Genomic DNA, 22885 nt, shown 5'->3' on the forward strand with positions numbered 1-22885 from the left:
GCAAGTTGCCTCTGCTGGTGCAGCCTCTGCAAGGCAGGGCACATCTGAGTTGCTGTTGGTCATCAGCATAAGTGCTATAGTACTGCTTTACAATTTCAAAGCTGTAATTTAGAATTAAGGGTTAGCAGATGTGGGAGATTTGTCACACTATAAAGGTGCCTCCATTCTATTTTTAAAGTCATAATACAGTTTGGGGTTTCTTTGAAAATGTGGCTGGCTTGTGTGAAGCACAGAGTACCTGCTTGATTCCTCCAGCGCAGCCTCCACTTAGGGGCTTAAGGGGAAGCAGCATCCTATCTTGGCTGCAATGCCTTGGCGGTGGGGAGGCGGGGATCCGGTTTTGCTTTACTCTTATTTCTCATTGTCCCTGGGACAAGTAAGGGTTGAAGGCAAAGTGGGCCTTTTGGCTGATGGAGAAATGAAGCAGTAGGGTGTACATGTTCACAAGAGGAGCTCTGAAGTGGCAAGGGCTACCAGGGTGTCGCTCCTAGATTTTCTGGGAGACATTATGGCGTTAGGGATCCAGAAAGCTTGTCTCACCATCCTGCTGCCTCTGCAACCGACTCTGGCCACATCATTCATGGCCTCTGTGCCTCTCCAGCTCTGATCACCTCTTTTTTTTTTTTTTAATTTTTTTTATTTTTGAGAGTCAGAGAGAGAGGGAGGTACAGAATCTGAAGCAGGCTCCAGACTCTGAGCTAGCTGTCAGCACAGAGGCTGACGCAGGGCTCGAACCCACAAACCGTGAGAACATGACCTGAGCCGAAGTCAGATGCTCAACCGACTGAGCCACCCAGGCGCCCCTGATCACCTCTTAACTCAGCCACTTCCTTGGGGGGAGGGGGCACATGTTCCCTCTGGAGGAAGCAAAACTATCTACCTGGCTACAAGAAAAACATATTAATAGCTTTTATTTATATTACTTATATTTGATCTAAAAATAAGAACTAATTTAAGCATTCTAATGCTTAATATTTGGGGCAACTGTGATGCCCTTATTTGGGCTTTACATCAGATGTGTCACTTGTCACTACCAGGCAGGAGGTACCTAGGAGAAGGGGGAGAGGTCATGTTCATTTAAAGGGGTTGACGGACATCCCATCAGTTTCTTATTTTGGGGTTGTCATGTCCTATATTCAAAATGCTACAGTAGGTCAGCCCTTATGGTTCACTTTAGAAAATTAAGGTCTTTGAAAAGAGAAAAAAATAAAAATACTTAGCCATAAGATGAGGACTATCCATGAAATATGTCACATGCCATGCCAAGTTTTATTGGTTTCTCTTAGCAAAAAAGAGTTGCCATTTTTAGAGATGAATTTTGGCAATTTCTTGTATAAAAAGACAAGGGTTCGAAATGTTCTCACCTTTGTTGTGCTGTCAATGGGCTGTCAGTGACAAATACAAACAACAACTTAATGTCTCTTTAGGGTAAAATGGAAATAATTTAACCACTTTTAGGAAAAAACTCATACTTGAGACAGCATTTTTGACAACTGATTGAGAATGTTTCCATTGTTTGGCAATTTTCTTACTGAAAATGATACATTCTAACCTTATTAAAATTCCTTAAATCTGCAAATTAAAAAATCTTGTAAATAGAGTTAGCTTCCAAATAGAGTTTCAGAGATTTTAATTTATGAAACAATGCAATGCCTTTTGATATGCAAGACCATCTAATTGTTAAGGAAGATGGTTAGCCAAATTCCAGCAACTTTTGCTTAACTGATGGATTGGACTGAAAAAAAAATAGTACATAAAACCTTGGATTGCGGGTAACTTGTCTTGGGAGTGGTCCGCAAGACAAGCAAACATTTCTAATCCATTTTAACTTGATAAACAAGCGATGCCTTGCAATATGAATAGTATAGCGTGAGGGTGAATGTCACGTAATCACACCTGAGCCGATGGTTTTTGAAATTCACTTTGATATAAAAGTGCTTTAAATTACAAGTATGTTTCTGGTACAAATTATGCTCACCAACCAAGGTTTGCTATGCTCACAAAAGCAAGGTTTTACTGTATTCTCATTTAAGCAAAATGATGCATTTTCTCTTTTTGGATGTATGCTTATGTGAAACACCCTTTCAAACAACAAAATCTACTAACAAGTATTGAGACAAACTAAATGTGAAATCAGAGCTTTAAATTGTTTTATCACAAGTGTTAAAAAAAACCCATATGGTTTTCAAAAAGAAGTATCCAAATTCATTCAGTTGGCCCTTCCAAAATATTATTAGAAATATTAAAATGAGTGTAAAATTTGGTGACAGTGAAAACATTTTTTCATTAATATACAAAGTTAAATGAAATTTAAAATTATTTTAACAATATAATTTCAGATTTAGCTCAACCTTTCAAAGTTTGTATTTAAAACTTTTTAAATGTTTATTTATTTTTGAGAGACAGAGACAAAGCATGAGTGGGGAAGGGGCACAGAGACAGGGAGACACAGACTCTGAAGCAGGCTCCAGGCTCTGAGCTGTCAGCACACAGCCCGACATGGGGCTCCAACTCACTAACTGGGGGATTAAGACATGAGATGAAGTTGGATACTTAACTGACTGAGTCACACAGGAGCCCCCAAAGTTCATATTTTAAAAGATGAGTGTCTATATTCTGAATATGTGTTTACATGGGGTAACTGTTCAAAAGTATGTTAGTGATATCACCACGTGATCAAGAATTTGGGCTGCTTTAAAGTTGCCCTGTCTTCTTCTCAACTCCTGAAGGGTTTATTCACTCAGTATTTAATTCTAGAAGCTCTTAACCAGCATAAGAAGCATTAAAGCTTCTCAAAGACAGACGGCTAATGTTCTTCATACCCCTCAAAACAAAGAGTGCAGTGCCTTTTCACAGTTGATGCTTGCTTAATATTTCTTGCTGGTTTATTTCACAGTATAAGCTCTTAGAGACTAAAGCCTGGGTAGCAATAATCTTTATATTCCCTAGAGCACCTTTAATTGAATTGCATGTAATTCCATGCTAGTCGGAAGAGTGTCCTATCCATGGACAGCTTCTGCAACAGGGCTGGAGGCAGACCTGGATGCCTCCTGGTGGGCACTTCTGAGCTCCTGCTCCCTAGGTTTTCAGCATCCTTGACTTCTTTGACCACAGGAAAATAACGCCAGTCATTTCATGAGTTGGGCTTTGGGAGAACCACTTGTGGCTTTGGACAGATAAAGGCGGTGTCTCCAGAGAGAAAGTGTGCAGAGCAAGAACACAGCTAGGTCACTTAGAGAGCCTTTAGGGGAGGTAACCAGGATTTGGGCAGGCCTGAGAAAGCTGGATGAAGGGAGAGAGCTCAGAGATCAGGAGATTAGCAACAGGGGTGATTATTTCTGTCTCTAAGGTACACTGGGCATATTCATTAGAAGGAATTGCCCTGGGAAGGCATCACAGAAGAGGTTCAAAGCTGGGTGTCTTTCTGGGCATGATGCTTATTAGGGCCACAGTGGCTTCCTAGGCTTCTGGCGAGGAGTGAATTGTGAGTGGTGGCACTCTTAAACTGAGGAATACGAGGGCCATTTAGGTTTACTCTGTTTCTTTCAATTAACTTTGGCTTTTGTCTGTTGCATGTGGCTCAAGCCCCAGCAGACTGAGTAGACAACTTGAGAGGCTGGATAGAAATGCAGTTAACGCCAAAAAGTTTGACGCTACATCTGCTGAGTCTCACAGCATGCCAGGTGGTCACACGGCGGGGGTGGTCACACCCTCTCAAAGGGCTCTTTATATTTCTTTTTTCCTTTCCTCTCCAACGTGGCATAACTATATCTTTAACCATAAATACCATCCCTTATATAATACGCCAATTATTGTAGCTCTGTGTTCATACTTGATTGTGAGAGATTTTCTTGTTTAAATTTTGGGGAAAAAATACAAAGAAAAGAAAAACAGGGAAGAACAAAGAATAATGTGGCAAATGTGATTATGAAAATGTTTACATTTTTAATATTTAGGCTCAGATAAAATAAATCCTGTTGCCCGTGATAGAGCTTTAGGAATTCTATCAAATAGTAGGTATCTGTCCTGTATTTTCTTCTTGGTTTTAATAATTGCATTTGTTTACTTAAATCCTCAGACTCGTTATTTATGATTTGATAGAAAACATTGCCCAGGATGTTATAAGAATAAGGTTCTAGTCTAGACTTTTCAATCCTTAGTTCTGTGTTTCTAGACAAATTCTTGACCCCTTGGTGGGACCCTTACTTCTAAATAAATCTGATTCTGTAAAAAATAAAAGTTATATATCTCCAAGTCTTCTCTGTTCCAGGTAAGACATTCTCACTTCCATTATCTGTGTTTCATATGAAATGAATTCTAGACTATATATTCCATTTTGATCCTGTTCCTCCAGAGATTTTAGTGTCTGCCAAATCTCATCTTAAATTTTGGTGCCTGGAATTGAACTGATTTTCTAAGTATGAAATGATTATGCAGAAAGATTGGGTTGATTAATTTCTGTGATCAAGGCACTGCACTTCTGTTAATGAGAGCTACATAAAAAATAAATAAATAAAACCGGCAAAGTTGTTTTTTTCCCCTAGCAACATCACACTGTTGGCTCACATTAAATAGAAGCTCAATTAACTTCCATATAAACTGCTACCAAACCTGGCCATTGCCATGGGAAATTGGTTCTTGAGTTTAAATACAAGCTTTCTATTTAAATCTGCGAAGGTTTATTTTATTGGTTTTCGTCCAGTGTTCTAGTCTGTTATGAAAGTTTTGAATCTTAATTTTGTTTTCTCAGAGACTGCCCAGATTTGTAAAATTTACAGAGGGTTTGAATACCCTCAGAGTTAATGACTGTCCCCTTATCTCCTTCTGGGCATGATTCACGTGACCTAAATATATGTGATTGTTTTTCTCTTTATTTAGGTTTTTCAAGAAAAAATGGAAATTTACACTCACACAAGATATCCCTGTATTTGTCATAAAAACAACAAGCAATTTATACCCGTTGCTTTAGACCCTCACATATTCTTGTGTCTGTCTGGTTAGAAGATGATGGATGTGTCACAGAAAAGATGACTTTGCATTGCCCACAGGTGTGTGCCCGACTCTCTTATTTCTGAGAGAGAGGATATTGCATCTGATGTTGGATTGGGTAGGGGTGGAGAGTCTTACATTTTTCTTCTATCCAGAGCAAATTCTCCTGCCCTAGTGAGAAAAGAAAAGAAAAGGAGAGGAAAGGAAAGAAAAGAAAAGACACAAAAACAAAACAAAACAGTAGTCAGTATGCATCCACGGCCTTCCAATTTCTGCTGGAATTCAGTTTTATTAGATACTCCTCTAAAAGCCACTGAGGACTCTCATTTCAATATTAATCTTTTTGGTCCCCTCTACATTGCTTGTATCTATCTGACAGCATTTCATATAGTCTGTCCTGTGTTAAGATTATGGGATCCATCTGCATTTATCTCTCCTTTTAAATTATGTTTTCTTAAGGAATAAGAACCATGCCTTATCCATTCTTATTCATACTTGGAAGAAGCATTGACTGAGCCCACTTGGTGCCAGGCTCTGTGTTAGACATGCCATTCCATGCCTCCCGCCCCCATGTGACCAGCACAGAACTCAGCTGACTTACTTGAATTGCAATCAATCTATGTGACTTGACCTAAACCAACACTTACTGTCTATTTTGTAAAGGCTGTGTGTGAAATATGAAAGGATTTATTGAAGGGGATCCAAATCACTGTAAATTAAATTAGATTTTCACATATTTCAGCTGTTCTCTACTCTCCTCAGAGCACTATTAACTGTTTGGAGGATCTAAGCCATGACCAAAAGCACTGAAGGACTGTGAAATATAGACTGATATCCAAACCACTTCATAGGAGTGCAGATTCAATGACAAAGTAAGTTTGGAATTTACTAAGTGTGCTTTAAGAAAAGCAGCTTGAACATTTAAGCCCACAGATTAAAATGAGGGGGCTCCTGAAAAAGGGAGACATGTACATATTATATTTTACTTAGCTAACATCAAAAATGGGAGCCAGAGACAGAGAAGAACAGAGAGACAAGAGAGACAGAGTGACAGGAAGAGACAGGATGAATGGTCTTTTCATTGCTGAACATTTGGATCACAATTAAATGGTATATTGTGGAGGAGTGGTCATATGCTGTCTTGGCAAATATCTATACATTCAAGTTCTGAGCACTATGCCAGTAATGGCAGGGTTTTTTTTTTTTTTTAATTTTTGCGTTACTTTTTTTTTTTTTTCAAATATAAGCTTGGACAGACTCAAGGCAGCAAATACATCTTCCTCAGTTTAAGATTTGACAACTTAAGAGGAAAAGGCTCATTCATCATCTTTCCCTTTTAGAGACCATAAATTATTGGCTCATATACCATGTGGCTTGGATTCTAGGAAAAGTTAGTGTAAACAAACCCAAGTTACAATGCGTGGAGTAAGAGAGTGAGTCATAAACAGAACACAGACATATGCTCTCATATAAATAAGGGCCTGGATCATCAGCTTCCCAAAGTCTGCTTCCCATTAATTACACAATAAAATGAACTTTCCATATGTAAAGCCCAAATCACTTAAGTCTGACAACACCCATGAGACAAAAACCAGGATTGTGGGTTTAATATTTAGGCATTAACAAACCTGGATTTTCAACATAAGGAAAGTCCTCTCAAAATATCTTCAGGTACTAGAAGGGCAAGAACATTCCTTGGAGGAGTGCATTTGAACACTGAAACTATACCTCGAAACCCAGGAACACTGCATGAGGCTGGTCTGCATCCCCTGCTGAATTTAAAGGTAATATCAGGCTTACTCTCTTTTGTTCTGAGCTCTGTCATCTTTATGGGGCAAGCCCTGGGTCCAGGCCACACAGGGTGTTCAGACATTGCTGGGATCACTGAACAGTTGAAATTCCCTCTATTAGTACCTTCTCTCTGTCTTTTGAAACTGCACATCATGTGTTTCCTCATTATTGTGAGAAGGCTATCTGGTCTCTCTTAGTTGAAAGAGCTATCAAGGAAACACGTAACAATTGCTGGGGAAGAGGAATCAACAGGTGAAAGCCACTGAGTTCTCTCCTTGTATTCCTTTCAAAACCAGACATCGTAAAAAAAACAAAAACAAAAACAAAACAAAACAAAACAAAAAAAAACCCCAAAAAAAAAACCTAACAGAGTTAGTTACAAAGGACCTTTAAGTAACAGATGTCACATTGTGGGAGCCCTGGGTGGGGGAGGGGCGGGGCGAACAACTTTCATTCTTTGCTGGGGGAGGTGTGCACAGTCTTTGAGTGTTCATTTACTCAACATTTACTTTGGTAACAACAACTTTGTATCATACCATAGACTCTACAGGTAAGACAATACAGGTAACATTCCTGCTGTCATATGAAACTAAGGGAAAGGGGGGAAGAAATGAACATTTTTGGAGAACCTACAGTGCAGGCTGCAGTATCTCACATGCATCCTCATTTAATTGTGATCGCAACCACATGAGGACACGGTGGCCTCTGCTGTAGAGATGAAAACTGGGACCTCAGAGGTTAAATCGTTTTCCCAAGGGCATACATCTTAGAAGTGAGGGACTGAAGGAGTCAAGCAAGGCTGCCCTATTTCAAAGCCAGTTTCAAACCATATTTCCTTAAGAAAGCGAATAAGAAAGGGAGCTAGATAGAGCGAGAAAGCCTGGGTTTCCCTGTCACTTTTCTACTATTGACTGCATCAGAGTGCCAGATTTCTCTCAATTTCACAATCTCAAAGGCCTCCTCCAACCTCCAAATTCCATAGTTAAATAACACAAGATGTTACTACAGACTATTCCTGCTACTTCTGCTAGATTAGGCGTTCTTGCACATTGTTTTGATCCTGTTCCTTTGTCCAGTCCAAATGCCTTTGATGGCTCCCTATAGGGTGCCAGGCTGCCAGGATAATGAGCGAAGTTGGTCGGGACCCTGAAGGAAGATGGAAGGGAAGTGGGGGAATAAGAAATGAAAGAGAATACCACCCATCTAATGGGGCTGATGTTATTCTGTATTAATCAATTGTTGCCAGGTAGGAATGTGAGCCCAAAGTTGCCAGGATAGTCTGAGTTTCAAAAGCGAAAACTCTTGATTATTAGGTAAATCTTCTGATGTTCACAAACTGATTTTTTCAAAATGTATAACCCCCCGTAAGCCAATCAAAGTACAGTTGCAGATAGCTATTGGCCCATGGCTGCTATTTTGCTATCACTGCCTTTCATTGCACCTCATTCTAGAATTTCAGGTTCTCCATATTCTGACCCCAAACCTCTCTTCCAGCCTCACTGGTCTTTGTTTCCACACATACTCCTATCTCAGAGATGTTGTAAACCTGTCCCTCTGCTTCCATCTGCTTATTTAATTCAATCCATCCCCAGAAAGCTCTTTTAGCCCTTCTCTCCCAGATCATTTTACCATATCCCCCAATCTCCCCTAGTATCATTTGGTTGGAAATTAATAACTTATCAATTGCTCAATGATATCTCTGTTAGGATCTGAGATTGTTATTCAGTCTATTCACTTGTTAATATTATTTGGTCATCTCATGTTTTAGAGTCAGGCCTTCCCAAATAGCATGAAAGTTCCCTAGGGCAGGGGTTAATCATATATGCATCAGTGTGGCAGATACTTAAAAAATATTTAACAATGGTAACAAAGCCTTACAGAAGTGCCAGCAAGATGAACTCGATATAGCATTTAATATCTTCATGGACAGGGAGGCTTTGACCATGCCCTGAGTGTTAAGAGTGTTTGGAGCAGTGAGGGAGGAAAAAAATTCTAAAGATAGTTAATGGATGTTATGATCTGAGTCATAACATGACTAAATTATGACTTAATATGATTAAATCATGACATGGCATGACTTCATTCTTGACACGAGGGGGGGTCATGACATAGTGCTATACTATTTTGACTATGTGATTGGTTTTTGTCTGCTATTTCATTTCTTTCTCACCACAGCCTAAAAGGCAGAAATTACGTTCCCCATTTCACTGATGGGGAAACTGAGACTCACAAGTCTCGGGAAGACTCAGCAACTTACCTAAGAGAATGAATTAGTAAGTCCTGAAAAGCTGTATAATAATTCTGGTGCTTGAATTTCAAATCCACTTTCCACTATATATCCATGTGGTGGCCAGGAGTCCAGGTTATCTAATTCCTACTCAGGCAAGATTTGTAGTTCAGTTTACCTCTCTGGGTTCAATTTTCTTATCTCTGCCATGAAGGGATTAGCGGAAAGTCCTTCCATGCGGTCTAACCCAGTCTTGTCTGGTTGACTCCAGTTTATGCAACAAGAGAAGGAGATTCCCTGGGAAGATGCTGTGGGATTATTCTAGTCGCTCCCAGATGTGGAATGGAGAGGACTGACAGGTGAGAGATAGTGCGGTCAGTCTGTCTCTCTGTCTGTCATGTCTGTTTTATAATCCTTACTCTCTTTCCCCTCACTGCCTCCTTTCTCCCTATCCCTCTCTCTAAGTCTCTTTTCTGTTGTAGACGGACTGTAGCCTGCCTGGACCACTAAAGATCATTCTTAATGACAGTCATTACACAGTTCTTCTATGTTGCCTGAGGCCATTTCCACAGCAATGAACAGGAAAGACCTTGCCTCCCTTCTCAACAGCTGGGCACAGTATGCCAACTTCACTGGAACCAAGAAGTTTTTCAAAAACTCTCCATTAATTACAGGAAACCCAAAGCACTGTCCCCCCTTCTCATTAACACAGTTGCTTTCAGTGGCCACTAGATTATCTCGCCACCATTAAACCAACAATCTAATTAGACCTGTGGAAATGGAAGGAGTCCGTGAATGAGGCAGGCACACCACTTCCATCTCAAAACTGATCATAAAATATTTGTGCCCTTTCGTTCTGGCCACATAAAATCTCCCCTTAGAAGAGCCTCTTTTCACTCTCCGATTTATAAAGAGGAGCTTGAATATTTTATATAAAGTGAGTATCTTAATAGAAATCGCTTCACGTATGGGAGGTTTTCTTTCCCGCATTTCGCCGAGCGTGGAGTCCTCATTACAATAATCGCACCTGACTCCCCCTGCCAACGATGCCTCACAGCCAAACCTCCCACTGGGCTTCAATGGAGGTGTGAATGATACCATCACTGGGAAGAAGATAAAATGTATTATTATCATTACTCTATTTTTAAGAGGGTCTGACTGTGGCAAGAGGTGGTTGGGAGCATAATCTGAAAGAAGCATTCAGAGAAGATAAATTGAGTTAAGTTCCTCACAGGCGCAGCACTTTCAAACCTGTTATTACACTTTTGGTCTTTCCTAAAATCTCAACTCTGGAGGGGAAAAAATGTTAAATCAAGTCCATACATGTTTATTGAGTATTTACTATGTACCCAGCACCTTGCGAGGTTCTTGATACCCAAATACAATTACAAGTTCCTTAACAGCCCGGCTTTTGCTTCTCTTATTTTCAACCCATATAACAACACAAGGTTCTGCAAATTTATGAGATTCTTGATACTCACTGAAGGGGGCAAAACTGAAATAGGAAATATAGTTGCTGCTCTTGGGAACCCAACACTCTGGGCACAATGCAAGACTATTATATATAAAATAATTAAATTACAGCCTCGCTTACATTGAGTGGCTCATTTCCCAAATACCCTAGAAGATCTCAGTGAAGGCAGACATGTGTTCAAGTCCCTCCTTCTCTCAGAATTAAAACATACTCATGTATTGCATATATTGTGGCATATAGGCTGACTCTTTAACTTGAAAATAATCTTCATCCAGGTTATCCAGGGCCTGGTCTGCCATTACTGAATGAGAGATTCTGGAGATCCCTTTCAGGTAGCTGCTTCTGCTGACCATTCTTTAGATAGTTTGCTGTTTCTGGTATTAATATGAAAAATAAAGGCAAATCATTGTCTCTCAACATGAATGAATATAATTTTGAGGTATGTTCATGCACCAGATGGTTTTATGCAGGAAAAAGCTGTTGTAAAGTTCATTTTGACTAATATTTAATGATAACCTATTGTTTGCCCACCTGGGTGCCAAGTACTGGGATTTTAAAGTTGAATAGGATCAGACAATAGGGTAGGGGACAGTCCAGAATGGGGCACAGGCATGAGCATGGACACTTTATTAAATATAGGGGTCAATTATCAGTGGGGTTATAGGGAGTCATGGAGTATAAAGGACGTGGCATCCAACTTGGCCATGGGGTGATTGTCCAAGTGGCTATTCGGGAAGGCTTCTTGGAGTTGAAGTCACTATGCTGTGTCTTAAAGAATGGTCATGAGTTAGTCATCTATATGGCTTGAAGAGTTGGTGAAGGGAGATGAGAACATTCCAGCACGGAAAACAGATAATCAGTTAATGGCAATGACAGTAACAACCACAGAAGTGGCAACGATAGTGCTCATTTGCTAAACTCTTGTTATGTGCCAGGAACTCTGCTAATATTTTCACAAAGGCTGTCTCATTTATTCCTCATCATAATCCTCTACACTAGGTAGTATGTTTTCCCCATTTTACAGATTGTGAGCATTGAGGACAAGATCAGCCAGCTGTTAAGTGTAGCACTGATCTCAGTGTAGATGATCTGAAGCAAGAATACATGCAATCAAGTAGAGGAGTGCATGGCCCATGTGTGGTATGAAGAAAAATGGGCCAAAATGTAGAAACAAGGCAAATGGAAGGGTGCATATCTTTTTGGATTTAGAGTACTGTTTTACAGGCCTGCCCCATGATTAATTATCTAGGGAAAATAGCTTTGTTGGATTTGCTATCCACTACTGATTACAGGCCCAGACTATGCCAGGTAAAATGTTAACTTGAAGATTTTTGCTCAAAAAATATGCAAATGATTTCTAACTGGTAGCAAAGATAAGCCCAGAGGTTATGGTTTTATTGCCCATTAGGACATTAACTGAGCGATCTCCCTTGATGCTCTTTCTCCAGTGCTTACGTTCCTATCATGTCCTGTCCCTCTAATTCTTCTTTGGATCAGCTTTATCAGCATGGTGGTTACCTCATTAAAGAGTTGAGTGAATTTTTGATCTGAGTTTTTAGTTTTTTTAAATTCACACTCTGGCTACAGGATTCCAAAGGAGTTCGGTGCTGGCTAACATTTCTAAGGAGATGTGCTTGGAGCAGAAGAGGCGGGGGGTAGATTTTGGAGTTCTTGGTGCTTCTCTAGGATGCTTATAGATTTGGCCATGGGGACAGCTCAGCTGCTCTAGATGTCTGTCTCAAATCAGAAAAGAGCTTGTTTCCTCCTAATGGGGCAAAAATAAAAAGAATATTTGGAGGTTTTTCAGAAGGCCTTTGGTGTGATGGGATCTTCAGGGAAGCACAGAAGCTTCCAATCCTACTGGTCTCTTCATGGCCCAGAGCCCGGGGGGGGGGGGGGGGGGGGGGGGGGGGGGGACATTGCATGAGCCTCACATTCAGTAGAGCTCTCCAGGCAAACAGACTCATTCTGTGCTGCTTCAACACAGGGCCATAGGCAGCGCTTTACAGGCAATTTGAACAATTCATTTTTTAATGACATTTACATGTTTCAATGTCATTTAATTAATTTTACGTTTATTTTTGAGAGAGTGAGAGATAGCAAGGGAGTGCACATGAGCATGAGTGGGAGAGGGGCAGACAGAGAGGGAAACAGAATCCCAAACAGGCTCCACACTGAAAGCAGAGAGCCTGATGTGGGGCTTAAACTCACAAATTGCGAGATCAAGAGTCAAATGCTTAACCAGGCACCCCTGAACAATTTTTAAAAATAAAGCTTTATTTACTCTAGATCTTTCCTCAAGTTTTTTACTGTATATTTTAAGTGATTAATCTGGCCTTATAGGAATTTATTATACAATTTGAAGAGTTCTTCAGTTTGTATACTTATAGCCCTTAGATGTTCCAAATCCTATTAACTTGCACATTTATTTGCTCTATTTTGGTTGTTTTAAAGACAAGGCTTTTGGCTGAATTGACTCGCTATTTTGGCTAGGAGTGCCATAGGATGGTTCCACATAGGCACAAAGCACATAAAATTAATAATTTTACAATTCTTCTTGCAAAAGAATTTGTTACTTTTGCACCTGAATGTTATTTCATTATTTTGGGCCCCTCTCCATTGATGACATTTGGCTAATTGCAAAATCAGAAATGCTAGAATTTGGGGGTCAGAAGCAATTTTCATGACTATTTTGCTCCAGCTACTAAAATACTAGATTTCTTTCTAATTTCATTGAAATTAAGAATGTATCTTTTTATTTGTGAAGGTAATATTTCTTTGTTTTTAAGGATGTATTTATTTATTAATTTTGAGAGACAGATAGAGGGTGACCAGGGTACGGGCAGACAGAGAGGGAGAGAGAGAGAATCCCAAACAATAGCAGAGCCTGACAGGGACTCAATCTCAAGAACTGCAAGATCATGACCCAAGCCCAAATCAAGAGTCAGATGCTTAGCTGACTGAGACACCCAGGTGCCTTTGTGACGGTAATTTTTCAGTCTTACGGTTTTGCATCTTGATTGCAGGTTATCTGTCTGTTCTGATGGTCCTGATAGTTGGTTTAATGATCTACCTAATATCAGTCTTTGCCTTCAAAAGTAAAATGTCTAAGCATTTAATACACTTGTGAAATTTATTAATTTTTTTGTCTTTTATAGGTAGTTTCTTTTTAAATTATTATTATTTTGTTTTTATTTAAATTCCAAATAGATGACAGTGTAATATTAGTTTCAAATGTAGTGATTCAACACTTCCACACAATACCTGGTGCTCATCATGGCAAGTGTATTCCTCCTCAGTCCCCCTCACCTATTTTACCACCCTCCCATCTGATATTTCTGCTTACTCATAGCTTTTGTTAGTTGATTTTTTTTTTAATCTTTCAAAGGCTTATTCATTTTTCAGAGACAGAGACAGAGCGTGAGCAGGAGAGGGGTAAAGAGAGAGAGAGGGAGACAGAATCTGAAGCAGGTTCCAGGCTCTGAGCTGTTGGCACAGAGCCTGAGGCAGAGCTCGAACTCACAGACCACAAGATCATGACCTGACCAAAGTTGGACACTTAACCCACTGAACCACCCAGGCACCCTTAGGTTTTGGTAGTTTTAAACAAGCAGATCATACAGTTTTAGAGAATAATGAATTAGTCTTGATAGAAAGCAGATATAAACAAGGAGTTATGCTCATCTGCTTCCCTCTATTATCTCTAGCCCAGCCATACGTTGAGCAGTTGAGATTTGGTGATAACAACCCTGATACACACCTTTTATTTTCTCCTGGGATTTAAGATGAGAGGATATCTAGTGTAAATGAGTGTGTGTGTGTGTGTGTGTGTGTGTGTGTGTGAAAGAGAAACAGAGAGGTGGGCACAGTGGATATGCCTGCCTACTTTCCCATCACTAGGACTAGGCTTTCAGGCACAGGACTAGATAAATTTTATTTTCTTTGTGTTTTACTGAGTTCCAACAGGATTTATAATCTATTTAACAAAATAGTCTCATCTTAAATACAAAGGTGGGGGGGACGCGTTTCAGTAGTGAAATCACACTTTCTCTCCACGTTGCATGACCTTCCTGAGAAGTTAGTTCAATATGTAGGAAAGCAGAAAAATTAGCCTGACTTATTGAGGTATGGATTATCTGATACGGTTATTAAATCATGATTGGGACAGCGCAATAGAAGTTATTTCAAATTATGCATCACTTTGAACAAACTTTATTGAAGCCTTTCCTGCATTAGCCCTAATTACTCACAATGATGATGCAGTGCTCCCTTGAATCAGACCCTTCGCAGTGGCAGGGGACTATGGCTGATCGATAGCTATTGAGTAGTTTGATCACGAAGGCTGACCTGCCGGAGCACTGGTGGCGGCCACGGCCATCCCCCCTTCCCAGTAGCTCACAAACTGACATGTTCTCAGTCTGGCCTCCCTCTCCCGCAGCTTGTTGTCTGCCTCTTCCTCCAAATCAATAACTTCATCATCAGCATGCTTCCCAGACTCCGAGAAGCTAAAAAATTGCTTTAAACAAAACACACCCTCCCCCTTACCCCCTCCCTCCACCCACATTCACACTTGAGCTAGAAAAGACATGTTTTTAAACCTCTGACCATATCCATTTCTCCCACATTATAATGTTTATAATGTTGATAAAATAAGGTGGGAAACGTCCTCCCCACCACCTTTTTTTTTTAACCAAAGATCACCTATTTGAAAAAAATACTCATAGGACTATAGACTGATTAATTATTTGGCAAGTATTTACCAACAGCCTACCACATGTCTGTCAAATGTTTTCCATTTGGTTGCTAACATCCAAGATGGAACATGTTTTTCTCAGATGTCTCCCGCCATGTCTGGTGCTACATAAGTATGCTGCTACTATCTCAGTGATTCATTTTCCTGAGTGATTACTTGTTGAATATCTACTACGTGTCAGGGGCTGTACTAGATAAGTTAGTATTTGTTGTTACTATTATTTTATTTGAGAGAGAGTGGGGGAGAGAGGCAGAGGGAGAGAGAGAGAATACCAAGGCGGGCTCCATGCTTAGTGCAGAGTCTGATGTGGGGCTTAATCCCACTACCCTGGGATCATGACCTGAGTCAAAAGCAAGAGTAGGATGCTTAACTGAGTCAAAAGCAAGAGTAGGATGCTTAACTGAGCCAGTCAGGTGCCCTGTAGCATTCATTATTTTAAAAGGAAAGGAATTTCTAATTAATTGAATTCTTGCTATATATATATATATATATATATATATATATATATATATAATCTCAATACAATATTTCTCATATTAATTTTGTTTTCTAAGACATATAGTTTTATTCTCCTTTTCTTTCTTCCCCCTTGGCACTTGTCTGGGTCTCGAAAACCATTCTGTTAAAAGGATGGCCTTTGAAAATAGGCCAGAAGTACTTCTAAATTCCCTTGTTTATAGTAAAAGATGAAAAAGGGACTCTAAAGAAAACAAAAATGAATTGTCTCATCAGAAATATATAAGACAAGCATACAACTAAATGAAACCAAACCAAGATACTATTTACTACCTTTCTACTGTGCTTTCTGATGGTTAAAGCATCAAATGATGAGTTTTTCTTAGTATTCCCTAAAAGAAGTAGGAGTCCATAATTAGGGAGAAAGAAATCTGCCTTTTCTGATGTTGAACCTGTGATAGAAGTGAGATTCCATTGGAAATCAGGCAGTAAATCAAGAGGTTTGGGTTCCAATTCAATTGCATGACCTCAGGCAGATCTCTGAATCTAGGGAGCAATCATATGTGCATCACGTGTGAAACAGCATGTTGGACACGAGCCTGGGCTGTGTGACTCTAACTCTCTCAAGTTTGTGGGAATCCACTTATCTGTCGGGAGTGGAATCTCAGGAAGGTCTGGCCTCCAGCACCTGGGGAAATCTCTGGCTGGTTTTCTCCCCAAAGTTCTGCTTTGCAGCTTGAGACCCGGAAATGGACCAAATCTGTGCAAGTCTCACGAGGGTCTCATTTTAGCACTGCCAAAAATAAACAGCCCATTCCTGCATCCTGAAACAGGAGAGCTTTGGCTCAGTTCTGATTACCAGAGAGGCAGGTTTAAAAGTTTAATACCCACCTGTTTCTACACCTTTTTGGCATATTTGTAAACGACTGAACACAAATAGAGGAGGCAAGCCTGTGGAAGCAGGAAGTCCCAAGAACACATTCTCTTATTCTGGATGGAAAGAGCCGAGGGGAGAAAATTGGGGGACCACCTGTCTTTTGCCCCTGGGAAATATCTGCTTGGCAAGCAAAGGCGGAAACATACAGGCTAATTTCTAAATCCATCAAGGGAGGTCTCCAGAGCTTAGCCAATAAGGTTGCATAAAGTAATTATCTGTGTGGATAGTGCAGACCCCAACCCAAATCTTTTACTCCAGCCAAGTGATCCCTTCTCAGAGTTGCATGCTTGACACCAGCTCCCATGCCCTAAACTATGTCCACATCACTCCCTCTGCCTGGATGCTTTCCTGCAAAGGTGCCACCATCTGTCAAGTCTCAGGAACCTTCTTCCTCACTCGCCTACAACTTTCCCTCTGACCTCATCCTGTTTCATTGCAGTCATCATTTACCTGGCATTTCCACCAAGAACTTTTCACTTCACACCTAGCATGTGAAAGGTGGGTAGATTCATAATCACATTTGATAGACTATCCCATTCCTTCTAAGCAAGATTTCTCAAATGGCTGAGTGGCTGAGGAGAACAGCATTTCCAAGAGATGTTAAGAGCTATTGCTAGAAAAATGGGTTTTATGGTCAGGCAAGGTTGTGAAATTCAGTGTCTCTCCCTCCTGGAACCTCACAGTGCACACTGGTCAATTAAAGGCTCTGAAAAGCCCCATGGAAGAGAAGCAGGCATAAAGCATCATTCCCTATACTTGTTGACTATAAAAAAACCTTTTCTCACAAAACAAATACTAATGTTTTGCAGAACTTAATTTGGGAAATGTCACTCCAAGCATTTTCTTCTGCTATTTCAGTTGGGTGCATTTTCTAATTACCAATAATTTCTAGGAAGGAAGTAGGAATGAAGACAAGTTGAGTTCTCTATTCAAACCAACCTGCTCACTTAGAAGATGAGTTTAGAGTGAATATCAATAAAGAGTCTCCTTTTAGGCTTCTAAGCATAATAGGCATTTCTAAATACTGCAATATGCTTAACATTTACCAGTGCATTAATCCACAATGTGCCATCATTCTGTGGGCCATGAAGATAGCAAGAACCTAAATCATGGCTTCTGTCTATGAGCTTTGTACAATTTTATTGTGAGGGAGAAGAAGTTAATGGAAGACAGTTCTGCAGTCTCTGAGTAGGTAGCAAACGCATGGTACAGATACTGCATGCTGTGTGCATTCAGAGGAGGCTGGGATTTGAAGGTCTGTGGGATGGGGATATAGGTGTGGAGGTTGTCCTCAAAGAAAGGTGTTAAGCCAAGTCCAAGGCTTGCCTTCTTGGAGCAGGGAAAAGTGTGGTAAAGTGGGGGTTGGTGTAGATGCTGGTGGGAGATTATGTGGGGAGCAGAGGAAGGCAGAGTATCTGGGATGCCTGCCTAAGGAGTTTATATTTTATCAACTGCTAGTGGGGAGTCGGGTGGCTAATGAGGAATTCATGACATTATGGGATAGGATAAATCAAGGCCTTGCTATCTCCCAAGCCCAGTGAGTCAGGGAGCCAATAAAATGCAGTGGTTGAGAACATGGGTACCAGACCAAAGCTGGAATCCTAACTTTCCATAGGTGTCTGGGGGCAAGTTCTTGACTCTTAGCTTCCTCTTCTGAAATTAGGACATAGCTATTTATTTCACAGACTTATTTTATGAGTTACATGAGATAGCATATGTAAGGCCCTTGATTTGGAGATGAGGAATTACTAAGGGTTGATAAAAAATAATTATGACTATTATCATTCAGGTGCTACTAATGGGCCTCTGCCCCCAGGTCCTGAGCTGATCTCCATCCTTTCCTCCCACCTGAAATCCAGCGCTGAAGCGTTCTCAGTGTCTGAGGGAGGTTGGCTATACAAAGAATCTATATTCAACAGCACATGCCCGGTGGGCCTTCTCCGTGCCCAGCGTCATGGGGGTGAACCCAAAGCATCTGAGAAGTGCTCACCTGCGTCAGACGTTGCCGCAGAAGCAGCAAGGAGCGATAACACTGGCGTGGGTGGGATTGCAACACTGTCAACCGCGGCTGGCTTCTTCCTGGTCATCATGGTGGACACAGAGCCCTCGTTCTTACTATGTGGTGCTGTTTGGTCCACTTTCAGGTGGGGACTTGGCATTCCTAAAAGAGAATAACCCCAAAGCTTTTGGTTACTTAAAAGAAACCGGAAAACAGACAACAGAAAACCTGAAAGTGAGTTGAGAAAATAGTTATATCATCTGACCTCCTTCTGGTCCAACAAGAATGAAGTTTTAGAACATGTTAAAAAAAAAATGTTAGCAGCGTGACTGGTTTTGGTTTTGTGGCTGAGGTAGGTGGTGACAACATTCTAGTTTGGCCGCCTGGAAGTGGGGCCACAGGCCCAACGAGGCAGTAGGATTTAGCAGGTACCTTTGTCTTCCATGGGTCAAGGAACGCGTCTTCACAGAGGTTGTGCTATGTGTGGTGTGAAGGGGAGAAGCGGGCCTCACCCTAGCTTCTCATCGCATCTGGCTAGGAGGCCAGACTAGAGGAGGAGGAAAAATCGGGTAACACATAAGGGCAGGCTTGTGGGTTGTTCATCCTAGGGGCCTGGGGAGTGTTAAGGAGTTAGGGGTTAGTGTGGGGAGAGGCAAAGAAAAGCTTTCCAGAGCTCATGCTAAGGCACAAGGAAGAGGGAATGGCATTCTCAGTGCCAACAAGAGCATACACTACGTCATGGGCGGCGAGGAAGTTGATTCAGATGAGAGGCCAGTCCGCGGCAGCAGAAGATGCCCTACGGGGTCTGGTGTGTGATGGCAGTCACCAGGCCAAGTGAAAGTTGGTTTGGGGGCTTTTTGGTCTCTGATCCTAATAAATATCATAAGGCATGTCTTTGTGAGGCTGAAGAGAATCCCTGTGACATGCCTGTGTAAAAGGGCATGACATTCATTCTATAACAAAGTGTAAGAGCTATTCAGGAAACTTGCTTCCTGGGCTCGAATCCGGGCTCTCTTAGTTCTCAGGGCAATCCTAAGTGAGTTACTGAACCTCTCCAAGCTTTAAGATTCTCTCCCTGTACAAATGGGGTGGACAAGTATAACCTCACAGGAGTGGTAGGGAGCATCCCTGAGTCAGTTAATGTAGAGGGCTTACGAGAATGCCTGGCACTCGGTCCATGACACAGAAGGGCTTCCTGTTACTCTTGCTCCTGTAATTACTGTGGTCAGTACTGTAGCCTGCTCCTTCCTCAGGGTAATCAGCTGGCAAATCTGCTCTCTCTCCTGACTTGACCGAGGACTTCTGGGCACCTTCAACAGCCCCTGCTGCAGAAAGGTGACTCTCCAACTCATCCAAGCCTAAGTCCAGAGGCTGAGGGTATCTGGATCCATGTGAAATGGTCATCAACACAGAGTTTCTTCATTTCTAGGCTACCTGCCGCTGACAGCAACAGCAGCAAATGAGGCTTGAGTGGTTCAATCCTCTCCCAGAGAAACATTCTGTCACCACCCCAGTGAGGCCAGCTCAGGTGGGCCTGAAGGCAGCAGGGTGACGTGTATAGCATAAAAGTTACTATTTGCTTAATTTTGCAGATGAAAACACATTTCTGAGTGCTTAAGAGAAAAGTGAATAAACTCACTAATGTCAGCACTGGGATTCTGCAAGTAGCCAGATGCTAAATCCAGGACCCATGGATCATCCTTGCCCAGCCGGCTGTCTTCTAACACCTGTCCACCACCCTGCATAGTTCTGCCGACAGCAAAGTTCACATTGGGGGTGCATAGGCCCTAGTATCACACCTGGAAAAAGCACCTGCAACCATCTGAGGAAGAAAGTCATGCTGACATTTTCATTTACCCTACTACTACTGTCCTCCGACTCTCCATCCTGCCCTCTGAAACTCCCCCTCGTGTGCTGCAAATAACCATTCCGTTTATGCTTCCTTGGATTTTATATTTCATTGCATTTTGACAGGGGAGGTAGACAGACATCAAATCCTATGACAGGAGGATTGTAAGGCATGACCATCCAGAAATCAGGAAGGGCAGCAAACGCGTATAGCATGTGCATCTGAGAGAAATGCAGGTGTGTCGGGGATAGGTTTGGCACACACAGGTAACACAGGTAAAATACAGGCAGAGCCGCCCACAAGGGGATATACGCAGACAGTTAACAGTAGTTATTCTCAGGAAGGAGAGCGCACGAAAGGTTGGTGAGGAAGAAGCAGTTTTTACTTTTACTCCCTAGTCTTCTTTATTGTTAATATTTTTTAAACCACAAACATCTTTCTTAAAAGTATTAAAAATTTTTTTAATGTTTATTTATTTTTGAGAGAGAGAGAATGCATGTGCAATGAGGCTATACCTGTGAGTGGGGGAGGGGCAGAGAGAGACGGAGACACAGGGTCTGAAGCAGGCTCTAGGCTCTTAGCTGTCAGCACAGAGCCCGATGTGGGGCTCAAACTCACAAACTGTGAGATCACAACCTGTGCTGAAGTTGGACGTTTAATGCCCCTAAACCACAAACATCTTAAATTCTTTTTCCTTTGAGAAAATAAACAGACTTTGGGGAAGATCTAGAAGTCTTGGTAGACAAAGACGTTGGGGTAGAATGATATGCTTGACCAACTGGCAGCTAACAATCTGAACTGGGGACAGCAGGCCCGGGTCTGATGGGGGTCCCCCCATTTTGGTACTCTCTACCACCCCTGTCATGGTCTTATTCAATAGATGCAGCTGTGCCTTTCTGTAGCCGCTGGGATGCCAAGCCATCAGAAGTCTGTGGGATCATAGCTCCTTTGGAAAACCCCACTGATAATGTCGTCTTTGTACCTGTGGACACAGGTTGGGCAGGTAATTCTTTGCTCAAATTATGACATGCTCAGGGAACAAGCCATAAACAGGATTAGCAAGTGGATATTTAACTATCACTTGGGAACAAACTGATTTTAAGTCATTTTCGTTGTACCCATTTTCATGCAAATGTTCACAATCCAAATTAGTCTCAGTCCACATCATTTCATTAAAGTTCATTCGATCATACCTCTATTGGGCATACTTTGCTACTCAAGTGTTTGTGTTAAAAGTAATAAAATGACACTTAAAAACTCTATAATTCAAATTGTCACTATTTAGCTGTCTTGAAAACCCTAGATAATTTAGGATTTTCTAGATTTCAGTACTGTTTGTTAGTTGCCATCCAATGAATCTGAAAACCAATTAGGAAAAAAAATAAAGAGCCATGATGTTTTCTCAGACATTTTTGGATTTTGAGAGGATTATGGAAATAATCCCAGAAATAGCATACATGAGCAAGTATATTAGACAAGCTTTCAACAAAGACTAATCTAGCAGCATTTGTAATCCACAAAATCTGCCTGAGAGCACAGGGCTCGGGGGACTGGAATGGGTGACCCCTCATGGGAGACAGCATCAGGCAGGCGGGCCACCCCAAGTCTTTGTTTCCCTTCATTCCAGGTGGCAGCTGATGTTCCATGGAGAGGTGCCCAAATGGCCGGACAGACATGAAATTGTTCAGAACCAAGTTCTCAGAGATACGGGTGAGGGCAGGGTGCTGGGACATTTGGAAAGTTTCTTCTCAGCATGGGCTGGCTTCCCTCCATGAGAGGGAGATAGATGTCTGAAGCTGGAGGTTCACCATTAAGGAAACCCAGATATTAGTGCTGTGCTGACTGGAGCACTGAGATGTGTCACTGCAACTTACCTGGGACCTCAGTAAACGTGAGCCTGGCTTTGATCTGGGGAGGGAGCGCTTCTCCACCCCAGACAGCTGACTCTATGGAGAGCACACATGGTGGATGTGTGTTCAGAACCTCCCTAAACCCCAACACGGGACAAACTGTACCGAGTCTCGCATATTTGGAGGCCAGTACGTTTTTAAGGAGGAAGTAACAATGCTAATAACTATGTGGATCCAACATCTGTTCATAATTAAAAGACAGAGCCAAGAGGAAATTTTTTAAGAAAGTTAAACCTATAGGAAAACATTCTGCTAATAACCTGTTGACCTCTATTGATACATTTTTTAAAAAGTCTTTGAAACTGTGCTGTAGTGTACCGAGGGACAGTCACTCATTTTCAAAGGTAATTTCTCATAGACCACTTATCCCCTCAAACCTCTACCTGCACACCGTGTTTGCATTAGGGACTTGATTTATGGATTCCCACTCCTCCAATGCAGAAGCTGACTTCCTGTTGCCGTGGTTACTTGGAGCTTAGTTCAAGGTTAAAGTACTCCCA

The 22885-nt window shown here is 41.4% G+C and overlaps 1 protein-coding gene across 3 annotated transcripts in view; it reads right to left on the minus strand.

Moving 5' to 3' along the window:
- SETBP1 (SET binding protein 1) overlaps window positions 1–22885 on the minus strand; it is a 369979-nt gene that overhangs the window by 11986 nt on the left and 335108 nt on the right. For all 3 annotated transcript variants that reach the window (XM_029922074.1, XM_029922076.1, XM_029922075.1), the window contains one exon: window positions 18618–18788. In XM_029922074.1, the coding sequence (XP_029777934.1) occupies window positions 18618–18788 (171 nt within the window). The remainder of the gene's footprint in view (window positions 1–18617; window positions 18789–22885) is intronic.

The sequence above is a fragment of the Suricata suricatta genome, chromosome 14 (assembly GCF_006229205.1).
Source record: "Suricata suricatta isolate VVHF042 chromosome 14, meerkat_22Aug2017_6uvM2_HiC, whole genome shotgun sequence".
Taxonomy (NCBI): domain Eukaryota; kingdom Metazoa; phylum Chordata; class Mammalia; order Carnivora; family Herpestidae; genus Suricata; species Suricata suricatta.